Source organism: Necator americanus, chromosome I (assembly GCF_031761385.1).
Source record: "Necator americanus strain Aroian chromosome I, whole genome shotgun sequence".
Taxonomy (NCBI): Eukaryota; Metazoa; Nematoda; class Chromadorea; order Rhabditida; family Ancylostomatidae; genus Necator; species Necator americanus.
Genome location: NC_087371.1, coordinates 5,782,957 through 5,809,275, shown reverse-complemented (window position 1 = coordinate 5,809,275; position 26,319 = coordinate 5,782,957). Strand labels below are relative to the sequence as shown.

Genomic DNA, 26,319 nt, shown 5'->3' with positions numbered 1-26,319 from the left:
CATTTGCTATCGATGTTTTCTTTTTGTTCTTACGGGCAAATTTTCGAGCCGGTTTCGAAGATAAAAACACAGTTGGCTGTTTACCTCCACATGTGCGTTCTTCTTTTTTTCGATTACATTTTTTTCCTTTGTATTCCGTTTCTTCACGCTTTCTTTCCTTTTTCTTCGAACTTTAACTGAAGGCGTGTATTATTTTGCAGTGTTATGGGTGGGGGACAGCTTTGCGATCAAATTTGGTATTGGGGGAATGTTGACAAGTCTACAGTTTCTGAGGTCAGCTTTTTTCCAATCATATTTTCTTTTTTACTATTCCATTATTTGAAATATATCTGTTCTTGGTATTGTCGTTCACAGCGATTTGCGAGCTTGCGCATCTTTGCATCTAAAAAAGGAGGATATTTGTAGAGTAATCACAATCTACTTTGCAATTTTTGGGATTCCCTCTTGCTAATTTATTTTATTCAATTTGGTTCATCTTCTACTCACTCCAATAGGGCAAAGGTTACTTTCAATCGGACCGAAAAAATAATCAAATATGTTTGAATATTTGGTTACTAGGAACAGAATCGTGTTCAAATTTATTCGGAGCGAGATCTCGTGAATAATTTAATTTCTGAGTGTTCGGAAAAAGACTTAATTCAGATTGACGGACACTGCAGCTCCAGGGTCGGTCGGATATGTGTAGAACAAAAAAAAAGAGTACTGAGCATAATAGTAGGTATTCTAACGAGCGTTCACATATACTTCTGTTTTGCCTAAGGCTACATCAGAGTTCTATCACAAGGTCGTGATAACGCTAAAGTGGGCATTCGAAGTAAATTGTTAAAAGCACGCTATGTTAGTTAGTTACGCTAAGTTCTAGACATCACTAATGTTCATGGATATTGTGTGCATTTGTACAACCTCAAGACATCGGAATTTTACTGAGAAGGAAGTATTGAAGGTAAAAAATTAAATTTCACAGACACTGAAACAACGTTCTCTGTTTGAAATCGTAATTCATTGCTGTATGCATCTGGTGATTAATTATCCATACATCTTTGTAACCTGCAACACACAATTATAATTATCCTTTACAATTAATCACATAATTATCCCTTCCTAGCGAAACAGCTACGTCGCTTCCAAACTTTGTTGTTATAGGCGATGCAGGACCAGCCCGAGGGGACATTCATGGTTCGTGATGCATCATCTCCAGGAGATTACACCCTTAGCGTCAGGTTTATCTTTCGCACCGCTATAGATTTTTCAATAAGACGTTTTAAGGAACTTCAAATTTCCTGTTGCCGTTTGTTGACGGCTTACAAAGTTTTTTTTTTCAATTTCACCTATATAGAAAACGTTTGTCTTCCATTTTCCATTTTAATCGACTTAAATTGTTTCATAATTTAAGCCCCCGGAAATTTACTTCACTATATTGCAAGAAACAAGTCATTCTCATTAAAAGCAAATTTCGTACTCGATTTAATATGGGTCATTGAGGAAGCGGCAAGTTTAGAATGTCTGCTTCGAACTTCAGAGTGGTGATTTCCGCTTGTTGCCATGGGAATTGGTGCAATAATCATTGCTTTGCATTAAAACTACTGTAGTATTATTTTGTTGAGAGTCCATTTCTTGACACTAAAAACATTATAATATGGCCTCAACTGCTTCCGCATCTCATTTGAAAGTGTAACGAGGGCTTCGTTCAGAACTCATGCTTGTAAGTATGTGACCACAAGAACTTTGTTGATTATAGATTCGGTGGCCACACGAAGTTAGTGCGGATACACGTGCACAAGGGACGTTGTGGTTTCGCGCTAGAGTCGCTTACACACGATTCTGTTGTGAGCCTTATCGAATTTTACAGAAATCGTTCGCTTAGAGTGAGTCATGCGACACTTTATATTTCACTGTTTTACCAGAGTTCCTCCCGTTACGACTACGACGATGTTTATTCTAGTGCTATAACGCACAGCTTGATGTTTGTCTCCGGTACCCTTTGCCAAGAAGAAAGAATTCCGTTCGCACACTAGAGACGCATTTTGCTGCAACGTCTGTCCCGTCACCAAAGACAACTTTTTCTCCAGGTGTTTACAAATTCATTTGCAGTTGAAAAGTAAAATTTCGAGTAAAATTTAAAGCTTGAGTAACACGGTTTTTCTTCTACTGTTCAATTCCTGGCCCTTTTATTTCTCTTAGAAAGTCCTTTAATGCAAAATGCAGAATGTGAACCAAGCTTTTGCACAAAAGAAAGTCTGACTGTAGTTCATACTTATAAGAGAGTGCGGTGACAAATCATCTTTTTTCTTTAGTTGCCAAAAACTTTCGTGTTCTCAAAAATATTCTGTTTTCTTGATTTTGAAACTTATTTTCTTTCTTTAGTTTTATAGAAAAAGGCATCTCTCCAACTTCGTTTTGCTTAAATTTCATGGAAAGAGGAGTTAAGTGGATTTTTGAAATATGGTACCTTTGATGTACACAAAGTTTTAATGCCCACAAATGAGTGATTTCCGAGAAACCGAGTGAAACGAAAAGGAGAATAAAAAGTAACTTCCTATAAACGAGACTAAATTTGCATCACGTTGGCGCTGATTGAGTAATTTACGACGATTCTACTTTATCTGACCAATTTACAGTGAGATATACTTTATTCGGGCTCTCTTGAGATCACTCTTACAGATTGGGAACTTCGACTGGGGTTGGAACGCCTTCGTATATGTCAAACAGCGGTCGATCGTGCTGCTCGTCTATTCGATGCCGTTCATCAAGAAAAAAGGCTAGCAGATGATCTTCACTACGAATTTACACAAGCGGTGAGTCGTTGAGATTCGTTTCCTCATACTTATGAATGTGTTCTCATGTTTATTACTTATTTATTTAATTATTCATTCTCATACTCATCCAAGTTGTACAATTCCTACATTACTTTGAAGGAATGGCTCACTATTCTGTGCTCCCAATCTCCAACCCGCACGATTATCTATTGAAAATCTGGTTCAAACTGCCCATTTGAATGACTTAATTTTTTCGTGGACATTATTTCATAGTCCATTATTTTGTGTAAAAATTATTGACTGGTCACCATATCGTGTAATAATAGCGACCTAGGGCGAAGCTCCTCGGAGGCACCTTCATCCAAACTGCTCTATGGAGTGGTTCTGTGTCATATTAAGAACACTCGAAACACTACTTTTAAAATAACGCGTAAACTGGATATTATGATCGATATTAGCAAAAAATGGACATTGCACCCCGTGGACCAGAGCCACCAAAATCGATCCAAACTTAAGTAGCTTCTGATACCCGTTCGGTCCCAAGGTGCCCTATTTATTTAGTCGAGGCAGGTTGATCCATGGATTTTCGTGTGCGTAGCATAAACGCTCGCATTTTCTGCTACGCATATGGATATGGTTGTTCAGATTTTCTCTTTTCTATCCCATATCCCTTTAAATTCTACCATTTGCTGCTTTAACTTCTATTATGCCATCTTTAAGATATTGGATTTGGATAGGAAGGTGAGGGAGCTCGAAGATGTTTTGAATACACTTCAAGGCTGTGACGAAATGACTGACCAAAGTGACTCGAAGCGGAGTCAAGCGTTCAAGGCGAATTCTGAGGTTTCACTTATATCACTGATAATCGCTTAAAATATTTTCTTTTTTCGATACATTCAGATAATCGTGAACGCTATAAAGCGTTTAAAAGATGAGCATGACCTCGTAATGGATCGTCGTAAGAAGGTCAACAAGATTATAGAGGATCTTACACAGTCAGCGGCACATGCGAAGGTTTTCACCAGTTTCTTGTAGGATTTTTGTATTTAGCAATTGTTAAGGTTCTCATGCTGATTTATTATCTAACTTATTTCATTGGTCTTTTAGGAACGTCTAGTTTCCTGTCACAATAGTCGCAATCAATCGTACGCGGAACTGTTCAAAAAAGGTGTCCCAAAGAACCAGTTAGTAAGCACAATCGAGATTTCCACGAGTATGCTGGAAAAAGAATCGATGCAGGCCAGCGAACTACTTGCTGATATACGACTACCATGGGAACCAGAGCAGTGAGTTGCATTTTCATTGCAAGCTCTGGGAAACTAATGGACCACCTTTCTTGAAGCGCTTGTGAGAGCGGGTTTGAAACTTCCAAAAAATATTTATAGTATCCAAGTCCTCTCTTCTTGACATCGTGACTACTGATAGTGCTTTCCCTACTTCCAACTTCAAAAATATCCATTATTATAAAATAATAAATAATAATGAATATAAAAATATATCTAAGTAGTGGGAGTTTGCTGTTACAAGGGATTACAAAACACTTCTGAACTGAAATAACTATCGACATTCCTCACAAGTCATGACTGTATTCGGGAGTTTTTATAATCCTTTCTTTCCCATGATGTTTGCAAAGTATGTGCATTGATTGAACCACGAAATAAGCTGCGTAAAATACATGATTTTTCGTCTTAACGTATTGCAACGCTCTCCTCATTCACCTGGCATGTGGTGCTTGCAGTAGCGTGCAAATTCTAATTATGAAACAACAGTCGAACTGGAATGTCTACTGTGTACACTGTATTAGGTACCTCGTGAACGACCCCTCGAAAGACGCCGCAGCAACGTTAATTTTGCGCGCCAGAAGTCGAGTTATTGAGAAGATGGGCCGAATCGTTGGTACAGATGGAATATTCTTGATTCGACCTTCAGCTTCACAGGTGCGCTTTCATGCTTCAGATTATTAATGCGAGGATCTTTGATTGACTTCTTTTGAGGCTAATAAACTGGTGCTAAGCGTTCTTCATGGTGAGAGGGTGTCGCACTGTCTCATAGGACAAACTCCACAGGTAGGATGATTCAGTTTGAAGTTTGACGTCTCTTGCAACTGCTCTATACTTCAGGGATGGGGATTCGAAAATGGCGGTGTTTACTTTGTAACGATTGGTGATTTTGTTCGATATTATAGTCATGCTTCGCTGGAAGAACACAATTCAGAAATAAAAACTGTATTGGCATTACCAGCGTTAGGATGCTAGTTTACATATTCACTCTTGTTGGTAGAAGTCGTTCCTGGTGCTGTCTAACAAAAATTAAGGGATGTATAGACATTATCGCGATTATTTGTCACAATTACTAAAGTTATTCTCAACCTAAATATTCTTATTACTACATCCGTTGTACCAGTAACACTGCTCTGTTACTCCTGTTTTATTCTCGTTTTTATCATATTGACTTTTGTCTCTTCCAGATTGTTACGGTTCTGTTCTTCTTTCGGTGTACCTTCGCTGCACCCATGAAATTCTGCTCTTTGCTCATCTTTTCAAGTTTACTTCCCTTTCTTTTCTTGAATTGTTGAGAATTTGTTATCAGAATGCTGCTTTGCTCTATCTATGGATCTGCCTTTGTTTGTACATAACTACCTTTTGCATTGAAACGCTCATTGATACTACTTTCTTGAAACTACCGCGTTTTTTTTTCTGCTTAATCACTGAGCTCTGTAAATAAATCTCAAAGATTTTGGACTCGTCACTTTTGAAGATATTTTGACTTTGCCTCTTATAGTTTGTAGAATGAAATTGTAATTCTAAACTTTATATCCTAAAGCGATATCAACGAGAGGAAAAATCAATACTAATAGGAACTAGTCGCTCCGTACGCAAACAGCTTCCGAATCTTCACGGATTTGCGTGCGAGACAAACGTAGCGACGCGATCGCATAACGACTAAAGGATGAAGAAGTCGGCGTTGACCTTTTTAGGCTAATCCGACGCGTTCGACTTTAATTTAAAAATGTGGATCAATCGTCATCAAACGTCTTGCGATAACGAAAGCGATCCATAAAGGATAAAGTGTCTGGCGTTATTCAATCCGCTTGGGATACGCCACCACGTTCACTTCAATTCAGAATCGTTTGAGGTTTGCGAACGTGTAACTGTCCTACGCAATGACTTGCGGGGCTAGCCGAGATGTCAAGTCAGTTTTTCTTCTTCCCAGACAAGTTTGGTACCAATTTATCGACCCCAGAGGGATGAAGGCTTGCTGGGCACCATGGTGGATTCGAACTTCCTATCAATCGTTCAGATAGCGGAACCTCTTGCCGACTGCGCTACACTCACCCCAAAGTGATACATAAATTCAGTTTTTATGCTCCCAAGTAAGTCTGGTACCAATTTATCGATCACGGAAGGATGAAGGCTTGGTCTTCGCTTGGGGTAGATTAGAGTCCTCGACCGCGTAGACGCTGTGGAGCGGGCGGTAGTAGCGCGATGATAAGGGTAGGAGTAGCAAGTCGGCAAAACAATAATTTATAGGCGAGTTTTGCCGCCTGTTTTGTTCCGATCTGACGTCACACACATTAATAACCACGTCTTTATCTAATAACCACGCTTCCGTCGTCTCTTGTTGCGCATCTTTTCTCTTCTACTTCATCCACTCATTCATCAGTCGGTATCGAGGCGTAAATCTGTATGTTTTGAGGATGTCTAACGATGAGTAATACGACCGCCCAAGAAAACACAAGTAACCGTGGTTTGTAACCGTGGCTTGAACAAACAGTATTGTTTCCCTTGGTAATGTCATGATGCCGGAAAATGTGTCGCATCAGTCGTAATTGCACCAAAGTTGAGATTGTCTCGTGCTTTGTGTGCATCCGGATGCGCAGATCCTTTTTAGTGGAAGGGTGGAGTTGATTTACTATATGCTTTTGATCTATGTTACAAAAGGTGTTAGTAGCAAACTATTCAAAGTATTGGGACTCTCACCGCTTTTCATGAAGGTCGATTGAGACAGATTTTTTCCGTCTTTTTGCCGAGTGCACAATCCCGAAGATCTGATGACGTATCTCGTGTTCTTATTGTTGACTTCTCTAAAATTCTTCTCTTTTCCCGAATCTGAAGTGTTTATTTTTCATATTCTATGAGCAGGCAGTAAATATGCCGTTTATCTTCTGTTTGGCAAAAAAACTGTGTTTCTTTTTTGTGTGGGGTCCCTTACTCTATCATTAGCGTTCTGTCGTTCAAATATAACATGCAAGTTGTTCTAAGACACCCAAAGAAAAACCCCTGACAAAAAAGCCACTGAAGTGAATGAGAGCTGCGTGCGTGCAGAAATGTTTTGCATCGTCAATGACTCATGGATGACATGACATCTAAGGAAGAAATCTGACTAAGTTTTGCGTTTTTTTTTTATCCCTCGGATCAGAAATCTCAGATAATCAGATCGCTCACGGCATAAGATGCTCTGAGAAATTGATCTGATCGGTATGTCGACAGGGAAAGACGTCAGAAGGAGCCGAGCAAACTGATCATCTGTTTCCGATCTACTTTTTAATTTGAATCCATTTGTTTTACTAATGACAACAACACACGAGAATTTCACTTCTGTGTGACGGCTTTCCTTCCCGATTGTATCTCCACTGGATTATACCTTCACGAGTCACTGGTTCTCACTCTTAATCGTCTGAAATCCTTATGTACGACTTTATTGTATACAGTTTGATAAATTTAGGACTCAGCTGTGCTAATCTGCTGTTATCAACACGGCCAATAATTCTAATGTTGCAGATAGATGGAATGAAGGTGTCATTTGCTAGTTTGTGGGATCGAGTGCGATCCAGTGCTCATCAACTGTTCGGAAATCATGAAACCCTCGTTGAGGATCGAAGTGTTTCAGGAGAAGAAGCAGATCGTGCTACTGATTCAGCTTCGAGTCCTAGGTATAGCTATGGCTACTACAATATTTTCATTTGGAGTTCACCTACTTCTTAATGGATTCCCAATACGTTCGTTTCTGACCCATTTTTGATATCAGTTTCTTGACGAGAATTATTCGAGAAAAATCTCGAGAATCGAGAGAAAGCAAAAAGGAACTTCTTGTTTACGCTCTTGATTGAGAATTGTTCTTTTTTTCATATTGAGTAAGTTCGAAACTATAGGATGTACAACAATTTTGAATATACCAGATTGCAACCTTTTAAGCACAGTAATTTTTACAAACTGGTATATGGTCGCTAGCACCACTCATCGCTGCATTTCGCGATGGTCCCACCTCGTTCGCAACCGCTGTCCACCGCCTCGTTTCAGCGCTGCCACGCACGCAACTGCACTGAGCTTCATTTGTTTTTGACCAGACCATAATAATCATTGCTTATAATCATGTCTTTCTAGATCGCTGAACACTGACTACACTGAGTTGATGGGTGGTAGTGTACCTTGTCCATCATGCAAAGGTACCGGACGAATCCCGAAAGGTAGGAGCTTCATTTTTTTAAAGCTTCTATTTTCGCTATGCAGATGCCTAGGATTTTTTTCCGTTAATTTTGAATTGATGTAACATTAACAGAGATGGAAGAGACATTGGTTGCACTGATTCCGTTCAATGACGATCGTTTGAAGCCGAAACGAACGTGGTTTTGGGTGCTTGTTGGAATCGCGGTTCGTCTATTTCATTATTCTTAGTCTATGATTTTGAGGATGCATTATAACTTAGCAGTCAAAAACCTTAGCGCAATTCATAGTCTCTTTTTTTTTGTAATCTTTGGGCTCCTTGCAATTTTACATACATGCGTGCAACTTTGTTTCTTGAACAAGTTGTAATTTATGGTTTATTGAGGAATAGATGTCAGAGCGACCCTTGGTAGAGTGTAGAATGCTGATAAGGTTATCCAGATAAATCACTTTCCGCCAGTCTAGGAACAATTTTCAAAATGAGAAAATAGTCGGTTTTCCCCCTTATTATCAATGCAAGACGTAAACAATTTTAATTATGAGTGGAAAATAAGTATTCTTTGAATATTGTCTTTGTTAGTTCACCTAATCATTGAGTAAATATAATCTAACTATATAATCTAATTTGTAATTGCTATTTTGCAGATGTGCACACTCCTTGCATCCGTTGCCATTTTTATGCTGGTACCGCGTGCAGTCGATTTGTACAGTAACAGACCTGCTATCAACATTATTCACGTGACAGAGCATAAATCACTCCCACCCACTATCCGTTTCCACTTTATGATGAGTCATTACATCAAAATGTTTGAGTTTCCCGGCTTATATCAGCTTAATATAATTTCTCTTTAGAATTATGTTAACATCTCGAATTCCAATTACTACATCGTTCAAGTTGTTAACACTTCCGCTACTGTAAGTATATAGCGTCGGTGTCTAGACACTTTAGCTTATGACGCTCATTGATGCTATGTCCATTATTCATTCAGATAATATCTAAATTTCAACCGTGGTCAAGCGAAGTCATCGGTTCGGGATTGAATGCTAGCACGATATCTGTAGCTCCTCTTAGCCATGGGAATAATCAGCTCATGTTCAACAACTCTGTAACTCTCACTGATGTCGTCGCGTGAGTGTAAAAGTGTTTTGTTGTTTCATATCCAAGAAGATAAGTAAGTTGGTGGACTCAGTGGGGTATAGTATTGGTCCAGCTATAAGCTCCAGGAAGACCGAGGAAGCTCATATGAACGTTGTATTTGTTTAGGTACTTTTTTTGGTTATGACGATACTATTCCGAACTTTCTCAAAATCATCAGAGCTCATCTTCTTTTCCTCATCTTCAAACTCTTCCTATTCAGTCGTACTTCCCATTTTAAGTATAAAAGCCTGTACTCAAGTTTAATCTCTTTCTTCCGACTTTTTTTTTGTTTTAAGTCCTGACAGATATAGTCGGGTCAAAACGACATGAAGCACGGACATTTGCGCAAGCGGCTGCGCTCGAAGCGGAGCGGTGGAGCGTAGCGGTTGAGATCGTGTAAGGATCCTCCCTGCCGCAACCCACCTCTGCGGTTCACTATGGTCCCACCTCGATTCCAACCGCTGTCTCATCGCACCGCTTCCGAGCGCGGAAGTTTACGCAACGGTCCGTGCTTCATGTCGTTTTGACCCAACTATATGTCCTTTTCCTAAGTATTTTAAAACTGCGTGTCGACAAACCCTTTCTTAATTTTGGTCATACACACTTTTGATTTCCTTCCCAGTCTCCGTCTTGTTTCTTTTCAGAGAATATTGTCAAGCGCCGTTCTCGCGACTCACATCCCTTTACGTGAACATGCAGTTTGATATTGTCGTTGCCCTTGTCTACTTCAATCATCGTGAGCAGGTATCCCTTTCGACAACTCAACAAGTGTGCTGTGTGCCATCTGGAAATTGTACGTCTGTCTGACCAGATGGTGATATCCTATTGCGTCTTTTTTTCTATTTACGATTTGCTAAGCGTCATGTTCGATTTGTTCATATGCCTAGATAACTAGGAACGGACTAGTTTCTTTAGAAGTTTCTTCTCTTTCCTAAAGAGCCATGTGATACAACAATATTAATCTGATGACATTGTGTTGTTAATTCTTGTCAGTTTCAAGACGTTAATCCATTCATATATTCCTTCACAGCTGCATTACTGGTTTCTTACTTTGCTTGCTGTCTCGAAATTTTTAAAGTATTGAGTTCTCTCCACCGTTTCGTTTGGTAGGATATCGCAAAAGGGTCATGTAACTCTGCATGGAGGTGAGCCATTTTTATTTTAATATGCTAAAGAGTTCTTCTGGGTATGAGTGCTGTGTTGACGAACGGTCAAACTCATGCTCATTTTCATGAGCATACTCATGAAAATGAGCATGCTCAACTTGGATGGGATAGCTCGGTTTAAAATTTTGTACTAGAATGAAGTTCACCATGTGATTTAAATGTTTCTGAGAGAGAAGGATCTAAATTATGTATTTTGTCAAAGTTTGCTTTATTCTGAAATATTTTTCTCGTCATATCTTCTTTTCCGCAATTCTTCAGGCTTAAGTGCAGTTTAATACCTGGCAAATAGCAATTGTAATTCGAGTTTGTGCAAATCTAGTTTTTTTCTTGCGATTCTTATAGACACATCATTATTTTCCATAGTTTCTGGTCCGCTTTCCAGAGCGCATTTGTGTATATTCGGCAATTCCCATTCTTGAGCTCCTCGTTAATTTTGTGCTCACTCTCCAAAACCACGGTTCATCTATTCCGCGCATTCCACGCATTTTCCATGTATATTTATCGCTATGTGTGAGAGGATCTAAAATATGTATCATTCTTTGAAGGAGGAGGTCTAAACTTTGGGAGCTAATAAAATCTAAGCACCTGAGTACTGCATTATAGCTTTCCGCTAAAGAACTAGACAGTAGTTTCATTCATATACAAAGTTTTCGTAAACGGTCGTACAACTCCAGATGTTCATCAGAAGTTTGACGTTCCATCATGTTGGTCAGACATTAAAACAGCACTCATTCGCTTAAAATGTTCCTTATATACCAGACTTCAAACTCAGTTTCTTACCTTTCCGCAGAGATACATTGATCCATGAAGATTGCGAAGACTTTTGGTGATAATGTATAGAATGCTGAATTCTAGCCACATACGTCTAGCATGTTTCCGTCCAGTCATTGCTATATAAATCTTCGGTCATTGTCGGTGATTCAACTTCTACACTTATGTTTTTGATTCTTATGGAAATCGTACGGATCTGTATGATGGCGACTTCAAAACGTCGCCTTATATAGTGGAAACTCTGTCTTTATTTCATTAAAGATATGTACGCGATGCATATTGTATACATGTTTGTATTTGTATGTAGTAAAGGATTTATTTCATGTCTTTTGTACTTCAAGGCTTTGTTTTATCAGACCTTAAGTTTCTGTTAGATTATTAATGCGAAATGAGCGGACAAATTGTCGCCAAGCTTCATAGTTTAAAATTTTGACATTACCACAAGTAAAGCATCATCGAAAGAGGCAAAGATAACCTAAGATAACTAGTGCATGCAGTTCAAAGGAAATAACGAAGAAAGGAATCGACTTGGGGTTTACATGATTTGGTCAGTGTGATCAAAGATGGAGTCCGACAAAAACGTTTAGGTTTATGAAGCTATATCACATGTCGCTGCGAGCTGTCAAAGCTCGTAAGGAGCCGCCTTAACGATCCTACTTAAGCCCGTATACTGCTGAGTTTACCACTAGCGCCTCAGCAGAGTTAGCGGATAGTTACGAGTCCAGGGACGGATTCACGCAAAACACTACCAGCTCTGACGTTCACTGTCCATTTTTCGCCATAGTGTTGCGTTGCGCGGTAGAACTGTTGTGCAGAACTCCACCTAATGTAAATCCCTAAATAAACACGTCAACTTTTTTCTTCGTCTTTCTTTTTTGGTGCACCCGTTGGTGAACGTGAATAGATAAATAAAAATAAAGAACTCTTGTTTCTTTGTTGATTACTTTTTAGTGCATCTTTGCTTAGATATGGAGCACTTTAAATGCACCGCAACTACACTCGTGACTCGTGTCGTTTTGACCCGACTATGCAGTCGGTTTTGTGTATCATGTAGTGCTTTCAACGAAGCCGAAAATGGCCTGAGATTTCTCTTCACCGCAATCTGCATCTGACAGTCAAGAACGGTCTTCGTGCTCGAGGAACTATTTTTGCGCGCCTAAGTACAATTTGTTTGGAGCATGGTTGAGTACCCCCAAATACAATAGTTGAGGAGGGCCACTTAGCATTACTCGACCCTCTAACTTACTTTTTTTTTCTCCTAGTAACTTTAGTTTGTCGTACATCCTCTACTACTAATGCTTAGACTTTAGGGCCCCGATTGATTTGATTATTTACTTCGAGAAATAAGGGCGCCACTCAGCCCCCCCCCCCCTTCTACACCGACTACATTTTACCCATACAATTTTGCCCCCTCCCCCTCTCCAAGTAATAGACAAACAATTATAAAATAAGTGTGAAATCTACAAGCTACGTTGTCTTTGAACGAGTAAGTATGAGAACCTACGCACGTAACACCGCAATCTGCATCTCGCGATAAGTGTAGTTGGGGGACCACTTAATTGCGCTCTCATTTCTGGAAGTAAATAGCTAGGTGAGTCGGCATCCGAGGCCCTAAGCATTAGTTTTAGAGGATCTATGAGGATAAAGCTATAGGCTATAGCTACAAAGAGAAAAAAAAAAGAAGATAGAGCTTGCAGAAATAAGGGCGCAGTTGAGTCCCCCCAAATACATTTTCCACTGACCTTCTCGGGATGCTCATAGTATACGACTCCGTGCAAACTCAAAAACATAAAACGCAAACGTAACCATGGCGGATCTTTAATTTAACCACAGACGGACAATTCAACGCAAAAGCATCCTGCGCTCTATAGTACAACTCCGCAACGCAGGTGCCGAAATAAAATCCTCAATCCTGTTGGCAGCACCGTCTTGCAGCAGTTCTTCTGTGGTTTCTTAGAGAATTTTCATTTTCTCTCTAGAAGAAGAAAACAATAGTAACAAGTTTTCATGTTCTTGTATAATGTATGTGTAGATAATGTGCACTGACTTAGTAATCTATTAGGATCGCTTGATCCAGGGGCACCAAAGAATAGTGTGGTTTTTTTTTTTCTTGAAAAAAAAAGCTTGAGAATCTGGTATGTCTTTGGTTTCAGCTGGTTATTTAGTCAGGACAAGTTTTAAGGTGTTTTCGTTTTCGGCTAAAGATGTTCTCTTCCCCATTATTAATGACTTCCTACTAGGTGCTAGGTGTTAGGATTATTCAGCTCAGAAAGAACTTACATAAGTTCTAATAGCAACTGGCATCTACCTAAAAGATATGAAGTTTTTGGTTAAAAAAAAAACAATTGGAATTGACATGCATAGGAACGGCCATCACTTCCCGGCACCTATAATACAATCCATAAATAAATATCTTTAGATATACGTGTGCATTTTAAGTAATCAAACCCTTAAGAAGCCAAATACAGTACCTAAGTTGTTGTCGTATGCGTTGATATCTTCGTAGAAACCGTATAATGGCTATTATACATACCTTCATTTTATACTAGTGTAGTTACCAGTTGTGATAATGTTTTTTCACCCATTCTTTCTGTTATTGATTGGTGACAATATCTAGATCTCCTCGTCTAAATTCAATCATGCTAAGATATATTGTAATAATAAATAACATAGAAGTAAGAATAGAAGAAGTAGAACGCTTTTTTTACAGGATAGATTAATGACGGATTCATCTGATGATATTGTTGTAGAACATTTCGATCCCAATACCTTTACTCCGCTTCCTTTGGAGGTAAGTTAGAGGCCTTTACTTATTTATTTATTTACTGCTCACAAATTCTATCCAACATATCCCAAAAAAACAATCACATCCAAATAAGGTGCGACAGTGAACATTCAGTTATCGTGACCACTATTTGTTGATTATTTTCACAACAGTGTTTTTTTTTTTCATTCAGCATATTCGTCCGCCATGGAACAAATACCATCCGTTGGAGTGTGATGCGAAACATTGGGAAATATTTGTGGAAGCACTGGAATCATTCGATCAAGACACTATTCTTGAGGGGAAGTCAGTTCAATGCAGTAGTTCGATGCCCGAATACTTTTTCTAATAAGTTTTTTTTTTTCAGAGATGATTTCATAGTTACCATCGAAACCTTGCTTCCTTATCTTGCTGCATGTTTTTCTAAGCATACCGATGGTGAGGTTTTCTTCTTTTGTTTGCTTCAGCAAAGCAGCTCTGTTCAATATCGGTCCAACATGCTTCAAAAAATACTCTTAGAATATCCAAAAATTTCGTCATCAAAATAAAATAACAGGCCACACTTGGCCATACGCAGTATCCTTTATATGTTTCGTATTTTCACGTCATGATTGCTTTTCTTTTAAAGATTGTTCTGCACATTTTTAAATGTTTCGCACTAAATCAACGAATTACAAAGAATTTTTCTATGAGTGGAGTTTTAGAAGAAGTTACTTTGCCTGATGCGTACCAGTAAAGTGGTTCATCTTATGAAGACTGAATAGAATAATATTTTGTTATAAATTACGTATTATTATTTGCGTATTACACGGTGCAGAAGTATCAGTTTCAAGTTTAAATACTGAAATCTCCACAGTGTTGTTGGACTAACTCATCAACGATCACCGTGTAATTTTTGGTGACCTTTAGTATTAATACTATAGTATTACTTTTTAACTGTAGTATTACTTTTTAGAATATATTACTCTAAAAAAAGAAAAGTTGTTCTGTTCAGCATAAGCTGTGGAATTTGGGGTAATTGGAAGAAATGTTTGGGCTAGACTTTTTTTCCGAAAATGTGTATATTGCATAGTTGCCAGATTTACTGCGAATTACATTACAGGGATTCCGGTGAGGGCTATTTTTACCGCTTTATGTTATTAAAGAAAGAATAATGAAGGCAAACATAGTGGAGATTGACTCTTTTTCTTCCTTCCTGAAAGGCCTATATTTCAAGACAGTGCTTAGCGCACCTTTAAGGTCTGCTAATAAACTAACTCTGCATTACAGTGCTAGAATACCTTGAGTATTTCACCTACGTTTGTACAGTCGTAAAACTAGTACTCCCAGACTGTAAGCTACTTAACTAACTGAATAGTTTCCAACTTATCTGTAAAAGAAATCTACTTTGTCTTAACAGGTGATTCCAACGCAGAGAAGGATATTTGTTCGAGGGTATTGATTTGGTTAGAAGTCTGTCTTAGCAAAGATGTACAAGCTTTCGAAGAGGTGAGTGCATGTAATAAACATATATTGCAGATGTCACTAAAACATTGGGAATGTTTAGGTCAAAAAGCTGCGCGACATTGCTTTTAACATCTTGAAAGCGGTTGCAAACTCTTCGAGGGACTTCGGGCAAGGACTAATTGTATGGTTGTAGTTTGTTTATTAGAAAAATAAACTTGGATTTGTTGGTAGCGGTCGTAGATCGGTCGTCGTAACTAGAGAAATTAATTAGAGTGCAGTTTTTCTTCATCTCCGTTTCTAACCAAATTCTGAAATTCTTGATCTCTTCATTTTTGGGTCTTCAGTTCAATTCAATCAATCTATTCATGAATTTTTTCAAAAATCAAAAAAAAAACCTGTTTAATGTTGTCGATAGGCAGTATTGGATATTTATGTGTTTTTTTTTTGCGAAAGTTTTTTTTAAAGGAATCAGGGTTGATCGAACTTTTGGTTGAAGTAATAGAAGATCCAGGATGCGCAGACGTACAAGTTTCGGCGCTTCATTCGCTTTTTCAGCTGGTATGCAATAGTTACAGTCGCTGTTTTTTCCCCTTTATTTAGGTGTATCCTAGATTTCTTCACCTACTATTTGGCGTGAGACGAACAACCGTCTTTGCGAAGACAATTTTGAGGACCCCCATGGAACACTTTATTCGAGATTGGTCGCCGTGACAGTAGCAGATAATTCCTTCCCTTGTAAGGTCGGGCTTTTAAAATTAGCTTCTGGTGGTTTCCGTCGTGATTTCATGGATTTTTTCAGAAGATACTAAAGCTCATAACACTTATTGTGTCTTGGTCACGATTCGTAACCTCTCTCACTCAGCTGGAGGTCATCGCAAAAGACATGTTTTCTAAAATTTCGAACGCTTCATGTTCGGGTAATTTGCCGGTGGATGACATCACGGAGAAGTGGTACAATTTGCAGATCAGGTAACCTATTTGTTGTAGAATAGAATCGTGTCTGTTCATATGGATAATTGAATTTTTCCCCACTATTTTCTCGCGGGATTTTAATACTACTATATAATTATTTGAGTAGTTTATAAAGCATTCGACATGGGGATTATTTACAACATTGACTTATTCTACTGATGATGTTGTGATATGTGAAAGTTTTAATGTTCAGTATTTGGTTTCCGTTTTTCTATTTATTAGAACCCTTTATTTAAATTTCAATGATATCCAAATTTTGCAGATAGCTGCAGACTGTAGAAAACCTTAAGCAGAATTTCAAAAGACGACAAGTCTACCTCGTTACTTCATATGTTTTCCTAAATTAGTTCCTCTTTGCAGCTTGGATCTTTTGCGGGATTATATCATTCAACTTGATGACAGCAAAACCTGCGCGACCTTTGACGTTTATGCTGTACTCCATTCGAGGTTAGATTAGTTGATTTTGTGCGATTTTCATTTAATTGACCTTATTTGTATCATCTTTGAAGCGGCCTACTTGACATATGTGTGAAGCTACTCAGCATCAGACGAGTTGTTGACAATTGGCCAGATGCTCTACATTTTATATGGTATCTGCTTTGTGATAGATATTACGGCACACTGTACATCACGGATTATCCTGAACTGAGCTCTTTGTTTACAGCGCTGAAAAAACTCGCTGAGAACCAGCAAGTAGTGAGTTTCATTTTGGATTCCTTACACCATCAGAGAATGACACAAGTGGTCTTATATCTTCACTTTTGAAGACAGAAGCATCAATGGATCCGGCTACCTTCAACGAGGGAGTCTGGGAATTCGATGATAAGTTTCCGGAGGCTAAAGAAGTACATTTGACTCTCGTCTACAGACTTTACGCGCTTCACCTACTTGACAGGATGCGCGGCTGCTCGGCAACGTAAGCCTTCTTTATCTCATAAACACAAAAATTCTATATTCTATTCGAAAGGCTCATTCAGCTTTGCTATCAGCACTCTGCAGTTTATCGTGAGTCTAATTTTCAGCATGCAGGTTTTAGAATAAGAAAGGCAGTATAGGACAGCTCCAGTAGACCATTACTGTTTTCCGCGCGAATTATGTTACTAGACTTATCAGAAGTTCGAGTTCGTAATTTGCTTATGATACAAGTATTGAACAGAATACAAGAAGGTGACTGGTTTATTTGAGCAAAAAACACTCTTTCAGTTTGCGTCACTGCATTGATGACGATCAGCGATTATCCGCATTGATCTCGCTATGCGAGCTTTGCAACGAAGCGAACGGTCGAGCGCGACGAGAAGTGATTTGGATTTTGGCTCAAAAATATATTCATTACATATCGGATGCGATAGAACTTGTTCATGTAAGTCGCATCGTACAGTTGTTTTCTTCTAATTATTTACTCTCATTTGACTTACTTAATATGCAGTGTCTAGTATGTTCAAGGTAAATCTTTATTTCTGAACAGTACTAACGTGATGATCTTTTCAAAGAAGTAACTTAACTTTTTTGATTTGTTAGATGGTACAACGCGCAGTTCCGAACATGATTTCTGTCGCTGCTTTAACGCAGAAGAAAGAACCCATTTGTGTTTTCTTCCGTTTATCATCTGCACCTTCTGTCTTTTTTGTTTCCAGTCAAATCATCTCCCTGCAGTGCCTAATGAAACTGCAAAATGGTTTTAAATGAAAGCATTCCAAAATCCATCTGCCTCTCGAGTGTCTTTTTGGGCCACCAGCAACACCGTTGTAACTACAAGGCTAGTCAAGACAAGAATGTCTTTTCGCTACGATAATAACGTTGTTAGGATGGACAGTGCGAGAAAATATAGTCAAAGTGCCTCTGTTGCACTTATGCTGCCCTCAAGTTACTGAAAATGGCTGGATGATCCGAAGAAAAAGGATATTTCTTGTAAGAGACATCTTTCTATTCAATTATCTCTCAAAGTATTACAAAAACTGCATTTTCGGGACTACGCCGACTCACCATTTCACTGTTCAGATACTGGAGTAATCTATTACATAGTTATTGCCTATTTCTTAAGAATAACCATGATGTGCGGTCGTCGACCTGCTTTACCCTATCAGTGCATCTTCTCGCCCTTGTTGTCGCAGAAGCCGATGACCCAAAGTTTTGGATTAAGCAGACGAAAACATTCTCACATTTAGTCGCAAAAGGATGTATCCTTCCTAGGTCAGTGTAGTGTTTTACAGTTACAGGAGTTTCAGTTACTCTTATCTAAGTACTATATTTCTTTTATTTTTTTTAGTGATCATCGGAGGCTCAGTGAATATTTGAGTCCGTTCTCCGATCAGTCTATTCAACATATTGGAGATAGTCGTCCGGATGTAATTGCAGGACTTTTTGAGAAGTAGGTTGATTGTACATTTCAGTTCGTCTCGTTTTATAAAAACATTCTAAAAACAAAACGTTCTATAAAAAAGTTCTCGGTTCCGTGTACTGGAATTACGTCAAGGATCACCGCATCCACCCACCCTCCCAGGTTTTCATTAGTTAAGATAGGCTGAGCTTAGTTAGAACAAATATTAATTGCATAGGAAACGAATGTCGGGCTCAGTGAAGGAATCTCAAAGTCTGCGTCAAATGCATCTTCTTTTTCTTTTTTTTCGTTTCTGGCCACGGTTAGCATTAATGCTTGAGCATTAATTTTTACCTTTTTTTAGAAGTCAGTCTACATCTTTGTACTACGTAATTATAGTAGTAGGGCGGTGTGTTGAGCCTTTTTTTTGTTTTACTCCTAGATTTTTTTACTAGATTTTTGTATAAAAAAGCGAGTAATTCTATATTGTATGCTTAAATACATCACTGAGTGGTTATAACCTACTTTAAGGATGTTTTTTTTTTGATGGTATTCCTTTCTGGACGACTTACTTTGCAAAAATTTTGTTTAGGATAAGCGCAGTTATGGTCCCCAAAATTAAATTGGATCCAGCAGCCATTACATATATTCGAGCCATTGAAGCGGCGGTAGTTTATCTCCGGTCTTCTTTTTTTTTATCCCATATGAGTCGTCCTTTTCAGCTATTTCACACTGATGATATCTCACGCCTTGAGATGTATCACACTATGGGACGCGGAGGAATTTTCGAGGGAATTACGACTTGGCTTTTTGTAAGTTGCAATTTTATCTTTGTTTTGCCTTAGATTAACTTTGTGTAGGCGCGAAACCTTGCATAAATGTGTTAACAATACTTTATTAGTTGTTGTTTAGCACTTTGACGATAATACACATTCTCATGCTTAAAGACATCACCCTACGAATCTGAGGTGGTACGGATTTCAAATGGAGTATTCGTTTACGGGCTGGTAGATTAAGGAGAAGGGGGTGATTCTGTGTATTTCTTCCTAATTGCCGTAAAAAAAGGGCCCGGAGGATACGGCTTCGAGCGTTCCGGCGCGTTTTTTTCTAGGACGAGTTCGGTTGGAGCGCGCCGGCCGTGTGCACCCGCCGCATCTTCCGAGCCGTTTTTTTTTTTACGGAAATTAGGAAGAAATGGACGGAATCACCTCCCTCTCCTTAATCTACGATCCCGTATACGAACGCTCCACCTGAAATCCGTACCTCCTTAGACTCGTGGGGTGATGCTTTTAAGGAGGAGAGAATTTGGCGCACTTTTACTTCTAAGGGATAATGGAGTTTATAGAGGCAATACATTTTCTTCATCACACTTGTTACCACAACGACGCATTTCATGGATAAATTGTAAATATACTACATACCTGTCAAAAAATATTTTGAAACTTACCGTCCCGTGGGTCACACCATCACCAACTGTTAAACTTCTATTTGCCTCGTTAGCTCCGTAAAAAAAACCAGTTACCAGTATTTCATAACTTAACAACTAACATACTTAGTAACATACAAACCCAACCAATTGTAACCACTTTTTTCATTTGTAGAAATTCTTCGGTTGTAATTCTGCAATGTGTGTTGCTCTGATTTAGGAGCTTGTACAGTATCGTCATGTTATGTGGCAAATGGGTGAACCTCTATCCAGCGAGGATTCGAAAACATTCCTGACATTTGCTTTACCCGTTCTACGGATATTTGCTGCCTATTTTCGCACATGTGGTGATCTTGTTGGTCAAATTATTCGTGTTAGTTGTGTCCTTTTACCGATTTTTGTTGCCTTATTCGTGTTGCTAAATTTAAATGCCCTTTTTTTAAACAAAATCCGTGGTAGAAGTATGTTTTTCAACAACTGTAACTTTAGCCGTCTTTTTAATACTGATGTATCGAAGAGTATCTGTTTCAGAAGGGAAAATCTCGACGATTTATGGAGAACGGTGACCACTTCGTTGAGGTAGCTTGCATACGTTTTAAATTTTTGAGAATTTTATGTCTAATAATTGATTAACTGCAACATTAGAAGTTCCTTCCAGTTGCGACCAATGAACGATATTTTGTTGGATTCACTTTTTTTAATGTGGAGTACAACAGGCGGAGCAAACGGGCAGAACTATACCGAAGAGTGTAAAACAATCCGGTCAGCTGTCCTAAACGTGTTAACGCCATCGCTTTTCATTGAAGTAAGTACTATGCTAAGAATTACGAGGTCTGCTTAAAAATTTCGGGTGCATAATTGAAGTTTGTTGCTGTGAATAAATAAAGTCCAAATCTTTAGCTGAACTTCAATTTCCGGGTGGGTTGGGTTAGGAATAAGAAAAATTGCAACAAAAATATAGAAGACGAGAAAGGCGGTGACAACTCTTCTGTCAGAAGGTCTTGAGGGCATAGTACGCGGGATCAGTTTTTGCTCCCGTAATTGTCTCATATTTTCACACTAGAGTGCAAAACTTTTCCTTTTTTTCTTTTTGCAGCTTTTATTCTAAATCTTGGCTGCATAATGATATGTATCTGGCATTTTGAAAAAAAAAACATCCAATGTGTTTAACCAATGTTGTTTAATGTGTTTTCATGTAGGGCCCCAAAGCTATGTCAAACACCAGCTCCTGCTCTCATAGTTCGATTTGTTAATCATGAAATAGTGTAGTAGGCTAGTTAAACTTTTATTAGTACATGAATGCACGAGTAAACAAACACAAGTGAGCTCCACTATGTGAGCATTCAGGTGAATTTGAGGAAATGAGCTGCGGGCAGCAAACCTTTTTTACAGAAACCTTTCTTACAGAAACCTTTTTTTTTACAGAAACCACTTTCGCGGTTAATACGACATATCCTTCTTCGAAGTTGTGCACGCCCACATTTATTTCCGGCTGCCCTCAGTCTTCTCACCGCTATAGCTCCATGGGCACCGCCGTTGTTTCTTTCCAAGACCGATGTGGCATGTTTACCTTTTGCTAATCTTCACTTCTTATTTAGGACTAAATTTTATGATAGATGAACATAAACTTCTGACAAATTGGATTTATTTTCAGATAGTATGGAAAGATGTAGTCATTGGTCATCGTCAAAGGGTGAAACGATTTGTAAATGCTTTCATTTCGTGCGAAAACAGAGGCGACATTGCAGAGGTTAGTTTGTTGGGAGAAACCAGGGTCATTGGGCGATTTTTTTTAATCAAAAAATGTTTTAAAAGCTGATATCTTTTGACGTTTGTTGTAGAAAAGGTAGGAATTTTCAAATAAGAATTTCAGTAAATTAAGTGAGTAGTAAGTTCACGGTTGCGATCCTACACTCGGTATGCGAAGGTATGTTTATTAGTTGTCAGCAGCAGTCTAACGTTCACTTTCTTACTCCTGTTTTTTAATTTGTAATAAAAGGGGCCCGCAAAAGGGTTCCTGTCTCAGGTACTTCTGTCGCCAAATGCTTACATTTCCGAAATGTCACTTGCGTTTGTTGAGCGAATGTCGGCTTTAGATTACCGTCTCACTCACGACCTCGTAAGGTTGGTTCTTTCATGTTCAAAAAATGAAACTCCCACTCTTTTCGGGTTGAATAGTAGTTTCACTGCAATGTAATGTAGGGCACAGGTGAAAGTTCTAAATATCACAATAAACCTGGCATTCTGATTGAAGATGATGGTTTTGTTCAATTTTTTCGACAAACTCAGTTAACATATTCATAGTCGCTTTCTTGATTGATCCAAAAATTTACTCGATTTAATTGTATTGACTTTTCCGTGGTGCTGTTTGGTATGGTGATTTGGAGCGACCTTGAATTAGACGACATTTTTTATTCCCTTCCCTATACAAATTGTTTCAGAACCCTAATGAAATATATTGCGACGTCAATCAAGTGTAAAACTCCTTTACACGTTAAAGACAAAACTACAACGGGCTCATCGGTTGCCGAGGATGAAGCAAAACAAAATGAGGTTTTACCTGCTTATACTGATAATATAGTGGAGAATTAATTATTGTCGATTCAGGTTATTGCCTCGAATCATGCATCTAGTTTTATGGTTCGAATGATTGAGGCGTTAGAACGTCTGTGTGGTATCAACAATTTTCGGATAGTTCTTCACTATTTTCTGAGGTTTGTTGCACTTTTCCAGCCCCGCCTTGTTAACGAAGCCAAGTGTTCGAAAGAGTACTTTTCTTTTTGCATAGATATACTTACATTAATACGTACAATAATCAAAACATTAATCATCTCATCCATTTCTTCTATTTTCTGCTTAATGATTCCCATTATAGTCAACCACGTCATTTGCATCTTCTTCTACCTATACTATGTCAATTCGAAAGACCTACCCTCGAAAGTGGCAGACAGCAGCGGTTTCAAACTGCGGTTCTCGTAAGATTTCACTATTGCTTATTCATGCAATAGCTCTACCTTGCTCATGTGTCTTCCATATTATTTGCTTTCTTTAGGATCTAATAACTGGCATATGTACGCCATCGTTCTGGAGAGGTGAACAGCCAGATGCAAAAGGTGATGGAAGTGATTTCGTTGAAACCTATGCCTTGAGCAACTGTGGAAGTCCTGAGGCTGAGGACGTCCCATTATTTGAAGAAGTGGATGAGGTCGTTAGCGTGGAGGCTACGTCTCCAGATGGTCAAAAGGGTGAGTATCTAGCATGTTCTAAAAATTATTTAATTTCTTCAGTAAATCAGCTGATTTTCCTTAGTTGTTAGCTGTTTTTTTTGCATAATCGTCTTCAGCCTTGTCTTCGAAAATTACATCTTTCTTCTCTCTTAATGTGACGCACCGACATCTATACAGGGAATATGTCTATTAGAGCTATTAAAGATCACTATATAGCAACGGTGGCTAGATATACATGGTAGTATAGTCGCCGCCAAATGTATGCAACCAAATGAACCAAATGAAATTTTTCGTCCTTTTCCTCCCCCAAATCGAATTTTCCCTCCTTTCCTTCCCCCTCCTGAACTCATTCGGTGCCCAGTTCATAATTATTTTACTACTATTAATTATAAGCTGGGGAATTTATTTTGCATTGTCGAATCTGCTTATCAGTTTAGTCTATGTTATCCACTACAGAAACTGTGTAATGAATGAAGCCAGCACTCGCAACAATTTCCTTAGTTATCATATTCTTTCAGAAAATTCTGCTACTACGTAACATTAAGGAAAATATAATAAACAATCGTTCAAGAATAAAGGATAGAATGATTATGTACAGTTACACCTCCTTAATTATCCCTTATTTTCAGAACCCGTTGAAGGCGAGAACGAGGAGCCGTTAGAGGTTCGCGAAGAGACTGAAGATAATCAACGTAATTTTTTTTTTACTTTAAGTTTTGCCAAACTTTACTGTACTTGCCAAACCTCTTTTAGTACTTTCGAATTGCTTGGAAGCGATTATGCTTGCGCTGTGTCGAATGCTGAATGACGCTGGCCAAAAGATTAGCATAGTTCAGCAAGCTCTTGTGATGTTAAAGGATGCTATTTCGAGCATTGAACAGGAAGAAAACTCATTGTTTCTGAATATTGTGAGTTGACACAGTTACAATTATTAATTTTTGAATTTTGTTTCATTCTAGCAGCAATCAGGACTTTTTTCCATTGTATTTTCCTGATTTTCGTACACACACATACAAGACGAAACTTAATCTAAATTCACCTTTACTGTATTTTAATATATGCTTTTGGAGTATCAGTTAGCTCTATGAATTTGTATGAAATATTTAGTTTTGTTTGATATTCTTTGTCTTTTTAAATTTCCACACACACACTGATTGAATAACAATAATAATAATAACAATTTTTAGATGCGTATCTGCATGATGCGCGTAGGCTTACGTCCTCTGTTCGAGCGTCTCAGCCAGTCCTTTGAGAGCGAAGATATAATGACTTGTTTGTCTGGCATCACCGTTGTTCTTGACAAAGTTGCAGGGGATAAAGTGAGTTTCTTTTTTGCATGGTAGACAGTGTTTTTCCTCAGAATATAATTTGATGGTGTTGAAATCCGTATAATAGTCTTTTTTTTGTCTTTCCTTCTAAATGACGGGTTTTGGGGGCTTTATTGACAGACAGTAACAACAGGCATGATATCTTCAGGCAGCAATACTACAGAAAATCCTTGGATTTTCACCGTCAGAGCATCCTCTGACTTCAATTATTTCTCATGTTAACAGCAAAGATGGAAATGATGAGACCGTTAAATGTGTGCAGCAGATACTGGACAAATTTTTCCAATCGCTGAATGACGGTTCATTAGGTGAAGGTAGGGTAGTTTTTCAAATAATTTTCAGTTTAATACGCATGCTGTCCACATTTGAACATAATGGTTTTTAAATAGTCTTAATTTTAATCCAAAGGTTTTCGTTTCAGATTCAGTTGAATGGGAAGATTTGACAGCGCCAATGGTTTATGGGAAAATTACAGATGTTGTTAAACTCTATAGCAAACCGTTAGTGCAGGTGTTGGATAGCGTGCAAAAAGTACATGAAAAGACAAGAGCAGTGTCAAGGTCTGCCAAGTTTACCGTACAATGCACATCTTTTTGTTCTATTCTTTCTATACTTATCTCTAGGATACTGGTTCATCAAAAGAGCACTCCTGGGACTCGGATGGGTAGTGAAGTAGCAAAAGTGATCGAAGATAGCAAAGGAAAAGAAAAGGCTGTTCTGAAGATACTCAAGTCCAAAATGGATCTTGTGTACGTTTCTGAAGTTTTGGTGATAGTTACTCGACAAACCTTCTGATTTGTTTCCAAAAACCTGTAAATGGTAACCACCACCAGAAATGTGTATTACAACCAACGAATTGATATAGTAGTGTCATAACGACATGAAGCACGGTGGTATTGTGTAAGCGGTTGCGTTCGAAGCGGTGCGGTGGAGAAAGCGGTTGGATCTGAGGTGGGGCCATCGCGAACTGCACTGAAGAATGGTGCTGGTGGTAGCAAAGGTCTTCCCCTCGATCCTAACCGCTACACTATATGGCACCGCACCGCTTACGTAACTGCACAGTGCTCCATGTCATTTTGACTCTACTATGGTTTTTTTAAGCGGCGACGAATTTTCATTGTAAGATTATTTTACATCTACCTTTTATCGTTACTTCAACCAACTAATGAAATTCTCGAAAAAAAAAAAACTCGATGAAAAGTGAAATTGTTGTGCAGTTTCTGGTTTTTAGTCTAGCAATGCACAAATTCAAGACATATTAAGAGAAAAGTATGCTCAAAGATGTCTCTTTTCACTCAGCCTTACTTCATTCTTCATCAATTTTCGTTGTGATTTTAGGTTATTTTTAAGAATTTCTAAATATTCTGTAAGTGTCAACCGTTTTTACTGGTCCTCGGTTATAACACTATTAATACTGAATGATTTTTATTATGTAGGTATAAAACCTTGATACTAGTTACTTATACTGGTTTGTGAACACAACACAATAGGGCGTAAAAAAGCCAAGATGATTTTTAGGGACGACGATCCTCAAAATCCACGCAAAAAACCGCGTATCTCGTGA

At 38.4% G+C, this 26,319-nt stretch overlaps 1 protein-coding gene across 4 annotated transcripts; it reads left to right on the top strand.

Moving 5' to 3' along the window:
- Positions 1-204: 204 nt before the first annotated feature.
- Positions 205-26,319, top strand: RB195_004628 (uncharacterized protein; the record flags this gene model as incomplete). 4 transcript variants are annotated; one of them, XM_064182557.1, is made up of 52 exons in its annotated part: positions 205-273; positions 1,144-1,220; positions 1,739-1,865; positions 1,943-2,069; positions 2,662-2,795; positions 3,477-3,599; positions 3,657-3,770; positions 3,864-4,042; positions 4,561-4,693; positions 4,751-4,822; positions 4,877-4,919; positions 6,602-6,654; positions 7,538-7,689; positions 8,141-8,223; positions 8,316-8,407; positions 8,846-8,938; positions 9,053-9,115; positions 9,190-9,329; positions 9,983-10,082; positions 13,986-14,066; positions 14,233-14,345; positions 14,407-14,477; positions 15,439-15,527; positions 15,586-15,666; positions 15,951-16,043; positions 16,097-16,225; positions 16,285-16,454; positions 16,818-16,904; positions 16,967-17,153; positions 17,225-17,373; positions 17,661-17,817; positions 18,499-18,647; positions 18,724-18,825; positions 19,367-19,442; positions 19,497-19,586; positions 20,421-20,573; positions 20,732-20,779; positions 20,859-21,005; positions 21,626-21,760; positions 21,855-21,950; positions 22,227-22,324; positions 22,642-22,753; positions 22,808-22,914; positions 23,076-23,175; positions 23,253-23,445; positions 24,057-24,119; positions 24,181-24,335; positions 24,615-24,746; positions 24,904-25,069; positions 25,177-25,315; positions 25,379-25,504; positions 26,274-26,319. In XM_064182557.1, 52 exons carry the CDS (start codon positions 205-207, stop codon positions 26,317-26,319), a joined length of 5,814 nt encoding a protein of 1,937 aa, XP_064033821.1. The 4 variants fall into 4 exon arrangements, with proteins under 4 accessions (XP_064033821.1, XP_064033824.1, XP_064033823.1 ...); XM_064182554.1 differs by lacking the exons at positions 205-273; positions 1,144-1,220; positions 1,739-1,865; ... (14 more) ...; positions 9,190-9,329; positions 9,983-10,082 and adding an exon at positions 15,309-15,371 and having other exon boundaries at positions 13,995-14,066; XM_064182556.1 differs by lacking the exons at positions 6,602-6,654; positions 7,538-7,689; positions 8,141-8,223; ... (36 more) ...; positions 25,379-25,504; positions 26,274-26,319 and having other exon boundaries at positions 4,877-5,011.